General features: G+C 36.3%; 1 protein-coding gene and 1 pseudogene across 2 annotated transcripts in view; both read left to right on the forward strand.

The window, feature by feature from the left end:
- Positions 1 to 13069, forward strand: part of SNX2 (sorting nexin 2) — a 56173-nt gene that overhangs the window by 19540 nt on the left and 23564 nt on the right. For both annotated transcript variants that reach the window (XR_008661058.2, XM_055298966.2), the window contains exons 2-6: positions 1487 to 1604; positions 5910 to 6073; positions 8104 to 8170; positions 8315 to 8358; positions 9702 to 9843. Coding sequence is in view for 1 of the 2 variants with exons in the window: in XM_055298966.2 (XP_055154941.1) it covers positions 1487 to 1604; positions 5910 to 6073; positions 8104 to 8170; positions 8315 to 8358; positions 9702 to 9843 (535 nt within the window). In the remaining variant the exon portion in view is untranslated. The remainder of the gene's footprint in view (positions 1 to 1486; positions 1605 to 5909; positions 6074 to 8103; positions 8171 to 8314; positions 8359 to 9701; positions 9844 to 13069) is intronic.
- On the forward strand, positions 2314 to 2454 carry LOC129457950 (uncharacterized; annotated as a pseudogene).

Here is a 13069-nt window from a genome sequence, read left to right on the forward strand (position 1 = left end):
ATGGTGGGCACCTGTAATCCCAGCTACTCGGGAGGCTGAGGCAAGAGAATCACTTGAACCCTGGAGGCAGATGTTGCAGTGATCTGATATCACGCCATTGCACTACAGCCTGGGCAAGAAGAGCAAAATTCTGTCTCAAAAAAAAAAAAAAAAAGACCTAGTTTTAACTATTGTAATACGAAAACCATAATAAAGATAAAAGCTACACAATCTAGGTTTCATTGTGTTACTCATACGTTAAGGTTAAAGAAGTAAAAGAGTGGCTCATTCCTGTGATCCCAGCACTTTGGGAGGCCGAGGCGGGTGGATCACCTGAGGTCAGGAGTTTGAGACCAGGCTGACCAACATGGTGAAACCCTGTCTCTACTAAAAATACAAAAATTAGTCGGGCATGGTGGTGCATGCCTGTAATCCCAGCTATTTGGGAGGCTGAGGGAGGAGAATCCCTTGAACCCAGGAGGTGGAGGTTGCAGTGAGCCAAGATTACACCATTGCACTCCAGCTTGGGCAATAGAATGAGACTCTGTCTCAAAAGAAGTACAAGAATAATCATTTGCTTAGATGAAATATAAATGTCTTGAGAGGTCACATTTTTAGTTTGAAGTGATAGAAATTTTAGAATAATTGGTCTTAATTCAACTAGTAGTAAGTTTTCCTCTTATAGTAAAACAGTGCTTTGAACTTCTTGGACATGCAACATGTTTTCAGGATCTGTTGAGTCACGTGGAATTTTGGTGTTTGGGTATATCTGCCCCCCACCAGGAAAAAATAAACAAACAAACATGACAATAGCAAAAACAAAATTAGGGATTTTTGAAAATCAAGGAACATGATGTGGTTTTGGTTCTATTGTATATGACTGTGTAAAATATTAAATTTGGTTTTTGTTAATTATAACTCAGTATGACAAACTAGTACCTCTAAAAAGGATGACTAGAAAAGGTTTTCTGGCCAGGGGCGTTGTCACACACCTGTAATCCCAGCACTTTGGGAGGCTGAGGTGGGAGGATCACTTGAGCTTGGGAGTTCAAGCTGGGCAACATGGTGAAATCCCATCTCTACAAAAAATAAAATAAATAAATAAATAAATAAATAAATAAATAACCAGGTGTGGTGACGTGCACTTTTAGTCCCAGCTACCCTGGAGGCTGAGGTGTAAGGATCGTTTGAGCCTGGGAGGTCAAGGCTGCAGTGAACTAAGCTCACATCACTACCCTCCAGCCTGGGCCATAGAGTGAGACCCTGTCTCAAAAAGAAAAAAAAGGTTTTCTTTTTTAAATCTTAAGTGACTTTTTGTTAAGAAAGATGATGAGTGAAAAGTGTGTTATTAGTTCATTCTTACTCTCAGAGGAGGAAATATAAATAGCTGTTCTTGTTCTTTCCTCCATTCTTATCCAGAGAATGTTCTATTTCTGTAGTACCTGGTGACAGAATTACAACAGGTAAACATGCCAATCCATTACCTATTATTGTTCTTTTTTAACAGTCAAGTCCATCATCTCCAGAACCAGCTAGTCTTCCTGCAGAAGATATTAGTGCAAACTCCAATGGCCCAAAACCCACAGAAGTTGTATTAGATGATGACAGAGAAGATCTTTTTGCAGGTAATTGTCATGTCTTTATTTTTTAATAATGGTCAATTGCAGTATATTTTCTATTAGATAGAAAATATCTAAAACAAAACTGAAATTTTGTGTAAAGTGTTAGTGGTAGCTCTTGTAACTACTTAGAAGGATGGGGAATTTCCAATCCCATTGCTCTATGAAAAATGTGGACTGTCCAGAGAAGCAAAAATGTGGTTCTTTCTGGCTGTAAGCATTTGAGAATAAATTGTATATTATAATTTGATTGGGGGCAGTACTTACATGCAAAAGACTAATGAGTGTGATGTTCATACTTTGAGAAATAGCAGTGAGTATACTTTTTTATTGCGTAGAAGTTGTCCCAAAGCAAAATTAAACTATGGATTTAAAAATTATTCTATATTTATGTTTGAAAACTGTTTTAATAAATTGCTGTACGATTTACGATCTGTTCCATTTGACCCACTTTTAGGTGAATAAATTGATGCTTAAGGAATTTGTTTTTGATACAGGGGCAGGATTTGGTGTAGTTCATCCTAACTTAAGAAAAAAAGGACTCTCTTTAACAATTATCTGCTTTAAAATTAAAATTAATGTTTTAATATTAAAAAGCAACATCTTCCTTAAAATTAATGACACAAAAAATGAAAATGGTAAATTTTATTTTGTGTGTTTAATAGCCTAATTTACCTGAACTGGCTTTCAATGAGTTAAAACTTAATATGGATGGATTCTTTTGTGGCTCATAAGCTTGGTGTTTTCACACTAAGCATTTTTAACTCATGAGATTGGGACTTCACACTAATCTCTAATCTTTGAGATGTGCCTCCCTCAAACCTTGCTGCAGTATTGGCACATTACCCATCTCACATGAAAAAGGAAAAAGAAAAAAAGATAAAAAATGAATAATTATGTTCTTAACTTTCATAGTGGTTCAATATTCAAACCATTCTGTGTTTTTGTACAAACATGTTTGAAGATACAATCCTCCATCACAAAAATCCATATAGTTTACACCTTGATTCATTCCATGAGAAGTTGTCACTGGAGATGAATTCACATATTTTATTATGTCACAAAATTAAAAGTATGATACCAAATACCAATCACGTTCTCTTTTTAAAATTTTAAGCCACCTAACAACTTAGAGTCAAAATCACCGTTAACCAAAGTTGTAATATTTCAGTATTTGTTATTGTGTCCTTTCATGGACTTTTTTCCAGGCAATCCTTCAAAGTTGTTTCATGGTTTTTGTGTCTTATGCTAAAAGATGACACAAGTTCTTTCTCTACTTAGCAAATACTAATCTAAAATTCTGTGTATTCCTTTAATGGTATAGGGTCATACATAGAGGTTTTCAATTATCCATTTTCTTAAAGACTTCTTCACCCTATAGTCTCAGATTTCTATGTAGATGAGTATGTTTAAACCTTATACTGTAACAACAGAACTGTGTCTGTGTGTGTTTGTGTACATGCAAGGTTTCTTTTTTTAACAGTATGCACAGCTGATCAAAGAGTTAGCCAAGTGAGGACTATACAATGATATTTGCCCACTTAGCTTTGTTAGAAAAAAAATTAAAAACAATTATTAGACAGGTCTGACTCTGTCACCCAAGCTGGAGTATAGCCATGCCATCATAGCTCACAGCAGCTTTGAACTCCTGGGCACAAACAATTCTCCCATCCTTTCTTCTCAAGTAGCTAAGACTTCAGACATGTACCACTATACCTGGCTAATTTATTCATGTTTTGTAGAGATGGGGTCTTGCTATGTTGCCCAGGCTGGTCTTGAACTCCTGGCCTCAAACAGTCCTCCCACCTGGGCCTCCCAAAGTATTGGGATTAAAGGCGTGAGCCACTGAGCCCAGCGGGAAAAATCTTTATAGTGTTTTATTCTACCTAGCAGTCTATACTAAATTCGGTGATCAAATATGGTGAATATCAGTGTTTGTTTTAAAAAAGAGAGATGGGAACTAAAGAACAATAAACATAGTCATCTGTCCCCTTTGTTAACCCAAAAATAGAAACATTTTTTATGCTTTAGCTTTCATCTTAAACTCAGCTGTATTTCATAATGACATCATTAAGTGACTGAAGACCTAATCTGATCATTTTTGTATGAATGAATGAGTATTACACTTGGTTCTTATTTATAATACATTTTAACAGGTGTAGCATTCCTCCTTCTATGGAGGAGTATGGTTCTAGGAAACTATAATAAGGAGCAGCATATGTTACTGGGATGGTGAAAACTATTGTCCAGTAATGAGAAACCTATGCTCGATTTGTTCCTCCTCTACAAGAGGAGAGAATATAGATATTGCTGTAGTGACATTGACATAATCAGTTCATACATGTCTCAAAGTATGTTTCCAAGGAAAAATTAATCTTTATAGTTAGTACCTATGAAGCATCTTCCTGAACCTTTAGGTCTGCTTTAAATTAAACCTTGTGAATTTGTAATATATTGGTTTACTTAAGCTAAAAGGTGTCATGAAGAAAATTTAAGACAGATTATATATATGTATGTTGAATCTAAATCCTACAATTTTTGAATGAAGCAGCCTGTTAGTGTAAGTAACACAAAACTCAGTATCAGTAAAGTAAAATGTGATTAAAAAGTTTAAATGACTTTATCTGTACTGATTTCTCAATAAAGTTACTATCTCTTGCAATATTTTGCCTGTGGGTCTGTTGCCAAATAACAGTGCTTCTTTCAGATTCTCGGGTTTTTGTTTTGTTTGGTGCTTCTTGTTTTGCTTATTGTTGTAAATATCTCACACTTGTAGCTTTGATATACTGCTTTTTTTACTTTATCATATTACTCATTGGTTTCATTTCTTTACAAAAAGAGTAATAAATACCAGCAATCATCACAGCCTGAAGTTGCATATAAGCTTTTATTTTGTTACGGTAGGCTTATGTATAGCCTATTTCAACATCTATAGTCCATTTTCCTTCCTCTGGTTACCGTAGTTTGGAAGATTTTTAGCTATTGATCATTTTCGCTTTTAATATGAAAAAGTAAAGAGATCATCTATACCAAGTAAGGATCTCATCAACATGAGATAACCAGTAAGAATAGCTTGATAAAATGTTGACATGTATAACCTTATTTCAGGTAAATATGCTATTACTGCTATACCTTGAGGTATTAAAATTAAAATGGTTCACTGACTATCATTACCACCATCTTGAACCTCTTAAGAATCTAAGAATCTCAGGTTAGAAACCACTGGCCTGGTCCTGTGTTTTCCTTGAGGTCCTGCCTTCCTTTCCTAGTATCAGTTCTACAAACCAGCAAAGTTGTAGTTTACATTATGGCCACCAGTTGTAATTTTCCCTTTCCTAGCTCTGCTTTTTGCATATGCTATTATTCCGTTATCATGGAATTCTTTCTTCATTTTTTCTCTACCCATTTCATTCTTCTCAGATCCATTTTGTAAACTGTTCTTGATTTTTGTCTCCCAGCTCAACTCAAATTGTAGTGTTTGTTCTTTAGCTCATGTGGCAATTAAATGTCTTGTAACATTCTTTTCATTGTTTGCCTGGCTATTATTTAAGTCTTTTATTATTATTTAACATCCCACATGCTTATGTCTTGTTTTCCTCAACTAATTATAAACTCTCTGAGGGCAGGTATGATATTTTACATTTTTGTGTGTTTTTCTGTTGCACTTAGCACAATGTTATGTAGCCTGTAGACATTCAGTTTATTAATTTGGTTTGATTTTTAAAATTAATAGTATTAGATTTTTCAAGTGAGTGGGCATTTTAATTTAAAACCTAAACACCTATTTGTTTTGTGTCATATTTGTGTATCCAACTAATGTCCAGTAGTCTTTAGCAATTAATTGCTTTAGATTACTAACTTTGTACCTTTTCCTAACTAGTTTTTAATCCAAGTTAAAATAGTTGTGGGCAGACTTCCACCATAAAATGTGTTTATATGTATAAAATAATCATAATATTAGTGTAAATAACTTTTTGAAAGGTAAGTTAGCACAAGTATAAGATGTTACAAATCCAAACATGAATGTGGAATCATCTACATCACTGCTTTTCTTTCAGCCTTATCCCTACCACTAGTATAATTAAGCTAACTTAATAGGATTCTTTCCAAAACCAACAAAGTTACACTTGGTTTTAAAGTTGTGATAAATAAGGATGCATAAAATTCCTTTGTGACAATTATTTTTAAATGACATTATTTTTATATTTGTGGGTAATATAAAAATATTTTTTATAATCCATTAACTGCTATGTAGAATATTGGGGGTTTGCTTGCCAGTGTTCTTAACTAACTTGTTTAATCTGTGTCTAGAAGCCACAGAAGAAGTTTCTTTGGACAGCCCTGAAAGGGAACCTATCCTATCCTCGGAACCTTCTCCTGCAGTCACACCTGTCACTCCTACTACACTCATTGCTCCTAGAATTGAATCAAAGAGTATGTCTGCTCCCATGATCTTTGATAGATCCAGGGAAGAGGTACAGGAAAATGTATTCTAAATTAATATGTAAATATATACCTTTTTTCCCCACCCAACATCACTCTGCTGTTAGTCATTTCTAATCAAAGCGTTTCAGACATTTTGGGAAAAGAATATTGGACCAAATAAGTTATGGGATCTGGCTTCTATCTTCCCCCACTCTACCCAGTGACCTGGGCATATCATTTACCTTGTTAAGTGAAGGAGTTTGTCATTTCTGATTTTATGATAACAGTGTGTGTTTCCTAGGGTTTCTCTGTTGGTCAGATGATATATAAAAGTGCTTTGAAAACTGTTAATCACAATAAAGTGATATTTTGAGTAAATTTATTTGATAAAATTTGTAATAAATACTGTTAATACTTAAAGGTTGATATTGAAAAAGAAGGGATGATGGATATCAGTTAAAGGTACATTCTCATGATTTGGCGGTAATTTCTGACAAGGTGAATTTGGAAAAGAAAAATTATACGGAGGTTATTTTAATGGCAAAATTATATATTTAAAAGTCATTCATGGAAATATGTCTTTAAAATGACCATGATTAAGTAACAACCACATACAAAAATATGAACAATCTCGCGAACATAATATTAAGGGAAATAAGTAAGACATAAAAGAATACTTACATAATTCTAATATATGAACTTTAAAAACAGGTAAAACTAAGGTACAGTGTTAGATGTCAGGGTAGTGGTTATGTTGGCAGGTAAAGAATGGGTTGTAACTGGAGGGGAAGCATAAGAGGGCCTCCTGAGCTGCACTGATGATGCTTATTTCTGATTTAGGTTCTGGTTACAAACGTGTTCACTTTGTGAAGGTTTATTGAACTGTACACTTAAAATTTATATACTGTTTATGTAATGATTTTTAGAAGTTTTACTTTAAAAATATCTGTACAAGAAGACAACCTTGAAATAAAACAATTATGGTTCTAAACACTTTTCATTTAGATAGTGTTAGACTATTAATAATTGCCTTGAAAAATTTGCAAAGTTGAATAATCTCTGAACTTTGTGCTTGGGAATAACAAAGCTTTCCTGCAGAGCTGATGTTTGGATTGCTTATTTTTAATGGCATTTACAAGGGCTTCTCTGAAGTCTCGACATAGGGTTGTCATTTTTCCCACTTACTGCTTTTTCACCGAGGTTTATAGTGCTTTCCTTCGCCTCCAGAAGAACATGTGTTTATTAGATAATTAGAGAAATCTTGATACTAAAGTTGCTTTTCAGTATAATCACTTCTGCTGGGATGTAAGGTTCTACTGGTAAAAGTAATGACTACCTACCTTCTTGGTATTAAAGGGTAGAGATAGAACTTTGAAAAATGCTAGTATTAAAGTTAATTAAGGAGGTAATTTTTTAATAATCTGAATCTGAACATTCAGTATATAGAACAAAAAATTCCACAATATTTGTACAAAAAGACTAAAACATTTTTTCTGCATCTGATGAATTAACATGAGATTTTGGGCTGGGCGCAGTGGTTCACGCCAGTAATCCCAGCACTTTGGGAGGCCGAGGTGGGCAGATCACGTGAGGTCAGAAGTTCAAAACCAGCCTGGCCAACATGGTGAAACCCCGTCTCTACTAAAAATACAAAAATCACCCGGGTGTGGTGGCAGACACTTGTAATCCCAGCTACTTGAGAGGCCGAGGCATGAGAATTGCTTGAACCCAGGAGATGGAGGTTGCAGTGAGCTGAGATTGAGCCACTGCACTCCTGCCTGGGCAACAAAACAAGACTCTGTCTTTAAAAAAAAAAAAAAAAATTGTTACTTCTCCAAATGGTCTTTTTCGTGTGTGTGTGTGTGTGTGTGTGTGTGTGTGTGTGTGTGTGTGTATTTTATTTATAAAGTCAGGAAATGTGAAAGTTTTTATTGTTTTTCAAAAATGAAGTATGAAGTGCTAGGTAGCTAAATTATTTGTGTGACAGTGACTCTTACAGAAAATAGATGACAAAAATTAGTGTCATGACAATAATTTAAATTATAATTTTTAATGCCAAAAAATAAATTATACTTTCTAGATTGAAGAAGAAGCAAATGGAGATATTTTTGACATAGAAATTGGTGTATCAGATCCAGAAAAAGTTGGTGAGTCAATACTTATTATATTTTGTATTTGCTTTTTATTAGTTTGTTGGTTTTGTATTGTTTTTCTTCATACATCAGTATAGTATTAAATGAGTTTTATTTTTATGCATGTGATTTTAATAGTAGTATTTGACTTTTTTGTAGGTGATGGCATGAATGCCTATATGGCATATAGAGTAACAACAAAGGTGAGGTTTTTGTGCTTTTAAAAAAACTATGGAGCCCTCATTATGTGTAGTATGAGGATATGGCTATGATTAAGGTAGAAGTGATCCCTGTCTTCATAAAGGTTACCACCTAACAAAGATTGCCAAAAAGTAGGTACAATGAGTTGTGAGTGCTTTGATATGTAGTGTTCAGTGAGAGTATGCAGAGTGGGACCTGGTTTAGACCTCTGGATGCCTAAGCCAAGACATAGGTGAGGGAAATGATGGGGAGGAGGGGGGGAAGAAGAAGAATGCTTGTTCCAGGTGAGGAATTTGCTTGTGCAAAAGCCAAAAGTCAAGCAAGCATTGTGCTTTCTAGAATCTCCAAGAAGTGATGCATGATTGAATTGTTCGGCAGTAAGCCTTTGTGTATTATGAGCAGCCACATTTTAAGGAGTTTGGCTTCATCCTAAGTATAATGGAGAGCCATTAAAGAAGTTCAAAGAAGAGTGTGGCACAATTAGGTTTTTGTTTTAGAAATATTTCTTTGGCCTCAGTATGAATTGGGAGGGTCAAAGTAGAGGTCAGGATTTCCAGTTAAAGGGACACTGCACTGATTAAAGGATTGTATTCCTTTAAATCTTAAAAGAGCGTGTCTGTCACAGCAATTCTAGCTGTGAGCAGTAATACTTTATACCAAGGAAATGGTTCTGGAGATGAGCAAAATAAGTGGCTTCTTGAGTTATGTGGGCGGTAGAATTGACAGGACTTGGATGTAATGGGTGAGGGAGGAGAAGGATGCCTAGGTTATTGACTAGAGGGACTTTGCAGCTGTGAGAGTGATCTGTGGAGAAAGGCAACACGGGCAGGAACACAGTGAGGATGAGGATGACAGTTGTTAGTTCGTGGATAAATATTCATTAAACACCTACCATGGTGTCAAGCTTTGTTGCAAGCACTGGGGTATAGTAGTAAACAAAAAGACAAGGGTGGCATCTTATAGAACTTATGTTCCAGCAGGGGGAAATAGGGTAAGTTTGAAGTGCCAGTGAGATTTTAAGTGGAGGAGTATTTGGATATATTGGACTTGAAGCCTTGAAAGATATCTGGGCCAGATGTAAAGATTTAAGAATTATTAGCATAAATAGAGTGAATAAGATAGTTAATATAGAATAATGCAAATACTTTTTTGTCCTATTAAGATTCTGTAAAATACATCTATGGTTTAGGTTTTTTTAGTTAGAAACCTATATACCACATTAGTTAGATACTCTGCATTCTTTTGCAAAGTAGATATATGTATGTGTTCACAATTATGTGTAACATTAACTTGTGGAATAATTGCTTGCTATTCAAAATTTGAAATACCTCTTCTTCACTTGTAGACATCTCTTTCCATGTTCAGTAAGAGTGAATTTTCAGTGAAAAGAAGATTCAGCGACTTTCTTGGTTTGCACAGCAAATTAGCAAGCAAGTATTTACATGTTGGTTATATTGTGCCACCGGCTCCAGAAAAGAGTATAGTAGGTAAGCACAAATTTTTCAAAAATTAATTTTTGTTACTGTTACTAGTTCAGTTTTAACTGCATAGATCTGTGGATTTCTTAATCATTCACTGTCAACATTTTATAATGTGTAGAGATAACTAAATTTAAATATTTCATTCTAATCATGCATGGATTGAAGAATGTATTAGTAATAGTTTTATTTTCTAACACTTGAGGATTTTTGTTTATGTAATACAGTAATGTTAAATATTGGGTTGAGACTGTGTGTGGTGGCTCACACCTGTAATTCCAGCACTTAGGGAGGCCAAGGTAGGAAGATCACTTGAGGTTAGAAGTTCAAGACCAGCCTGGCCAACATGGTGAAACCCGTCTCTAGTAAAATACAAAAATTAGCCAGGCATGGTGGCATGTGCTGGTAATTCCAGCTACTCAGTGGGCTGAGGCAGGAGAATCACTTGAACTCAGAAGGCGGAGGTTGCAGTGAGCTGAGATCACGCCTGGGCAACAGAGTGAGACTCCGTCTCAAAAAAAAAAAAAATTGGATTGTAATTTACCAAGTTAAAAGCAGTTAGAAGCCCTAATCTTTTAGGGTCATTAGATTACCATTTTACTGAGTCACAATCAGAGAATACTTAATATTATTAATATGTTAACATTTTTCTAAGGGATGGAAATGTTACACCCTCACTAGCCTTGGCTCATATAAGAGCTATTTAAATTCATCTTAGGTCATTTCGTACCTCAATTTAAAGTTTAAAAACATTTCTACGTTTTTTTTTTTTTTTGAGATGGAGTCTCACTCTGTCATCCAGGCTGGAGTGCAGTGGTGCGATCTTGGCTCACTGCAACCTCCGCCTCCTGGGTTCAAGTGATTCCCCTGCCCCAGCCTCCCAAGTAGCTGGGACTACAGGCACACACCACCATGCCTGGCTAATGCTTTTTGTATCTTTAGTATAGATGGGGTTTCACCATATTGGCCTGTCTGGTCTTGATCTCCTGACCTTGTGATCCGCCTGCCTTGGCCTCCCAAAGTGCTGGGATTACAGACGTGAGCCACTGTGCCCGGCCACATTTGTACTTCTGTAAGCAATAAAGACTTAGTTAAGAAACTGCAGAAAATTACAAAAGAGGAGGAAACCTCCATAGGCCTACCATTAAAAGACATCTGTCATCTCAAAATTTTGTAGTATTTTATTCAATGCTTTTTCAGTCATAGGTTTTTATTTACCTTTTTCTTTTTTTTCCTTTAAAGTAATTATCTTCTCTGTATTGTTCACAGTTTTAGTATATGTGCTGCTGAAGTGAGCACTACCATTACTTTTCTTTATACTTAGATTAATCTGAAAGTTTTTTTTTTTTTTTTTGAGACAGAGTCTCACTTTGCTGTCCAGGCTGGAGTGCAGTGGTGTGATCTCGGCTCCATCATGGTGGCTCACGCCTGTAATCTCAGCACTTTGGGAGACCGAGACGGGCAGATCACCTGAGGTCAGGAATTCGAGACCAGCCTGGCCAACATAGTGAAACCCTGTCTCTACAAAAATAAAAAAATTAGCCGGGCATGGTGGCTCCTGCCTGTAATCCCAGCTACTTGGGAGGCTGAGATGGGAGAATTGCTTGAACTGGGGAGGCAGAGGTTGCAGTGAGCCAAGATTGTGCCATTGCACTCCAGGCTGGGCAGGAGAGCGAGACTCCATCTCCAAAAAAAAAAAAAAAGAATTTTGCTGATTTTTTTTTTCCCCCAAGCTGGTCTCAAACTCCTTGACCCAAGCAGTCCTCCCGTCTGGCCTCCCAAAGTGGTGGGATTACAGACCGGAGCCACCATGCTCAGCCAAATTTTGCTGATTTTTAAATTATTGTTTTTACTTTTTTAAACGTTAGGTTTATAAAGCAATGCTATTAGTGCCTGTTAGTTTCAAAACCTAATGTATTTTGATGAATTCGTTATATTCTTTCTTTTTTTTAATTCAAAAATTGAGTTTAGTGGTTAACTTTTTGGTCTTTCAAGACCCCTTTGTAGGGATGGTTCAATCCAAAGTGTTGAAATTACAGGCATGAGTCACCACACCCAACTGAAATACATTTAACGTGGATTAAATTGCTTAAAACTTTTTTGCTTTTTCTTGAGACGGAGTCTTGCTCTGTCACCCAGGCTGGAGTGCAGTGGTGCTGTCTTGGCTCACTGCAAGCTCTGTCTCCGGGGTTCATGCTATTCTCCTGCCTCAGCCTCCTGGGTAGCTGGGAGTACAGGCGCCCGCCACCACGCCCAGCTAATTTTTTGTATTTTTGGTAGAGACGGAGTTTCGCCGTGTTAGCCAGGATGGTCTCCATCTCCTGACCTCGTGATTTGCCCGTCTCGGCCTCCCAAAATGCTGGGATTACAGGCGTAAGCCACCGCGCCTGGCCTGTTTAAAACATACACACACACACACACACACACACACACACACACACACACACACACACACCATCATTCCAAAAAGGATTTCAGGCAACTACATGTAATACAGTTTATATAGAGAGAAATTATCAGGAAAAAAATAAATGTAGTCAAATAGTAATATGAAGCCGAGCAAAACAATTTCTTCAAAGTATGATGAAGTCTTGAATAATTATTAAAGGTGAGTGACAAATTGATCTTTGAACTTCTAATTACATAGCTGGTGGTTTTCAAGTAACTTACACTTATAGCAGGGAGTGTGGAAAAAGAGTCATAACTTCTCCTCTTTGCTGGGAAGCTTTATAACTGCCACTGAAGGGAGAAGAGTCTTCATTAGCACATAACTTACTACTTTGGTAGGACCTTAGTTGACCTAAGAACACTATTCCATTTAAACTATTAGAACAACAAAGTTGAAAAGTATTAAAAGTTAACTAGTTATGGTAGGTTGTTTGGGGTTTTATTTATTTATTTATTTATTTATTTATTTATTGGTCACAATGTCCCTTAACGATTACCTCTAAAAAGTAGAATGGATAGGTCTTTAACTTCAGTGAAGAACTACCCAGTGGTGAGATTTTTTTTCAGGGAAATAAGAGTTTGTGAAACAATTCACATCCCAATTCTGGTAGTTCAGTCAGAGGTAGTTTTAGGTGTCTTAAGTTTTCCTTTTCGGCCGGGCGCGGTGGCTCACTCTTGTAATCCCAGCACTTTGGGAGGCAGAGGCGGGCGGATCATGAGGTCAGGAGATCGAGACCACGGTGAAACCCCATCTCTACTAAAAATACAAAAAAAATTAGCCGGGCGT

The sequence above is a fragment of the Symphalangus syndactylus genome, chromosome 11 (genome assembly GCF_028878055.3).
Source record: "Symphalangus syndactylus isolate Jambi chromosome 11, NHGRI_mSymSyn1-v2.1_pri, whole genome shotgun sequence".
NCBI classification, from domain to species: domain Eukaryota; kingdom Metazoa; phylum Chordata; class Mammalia; order Primates; family Hylobatidae; genus Symphalangus; species Symphalangus syndactylus.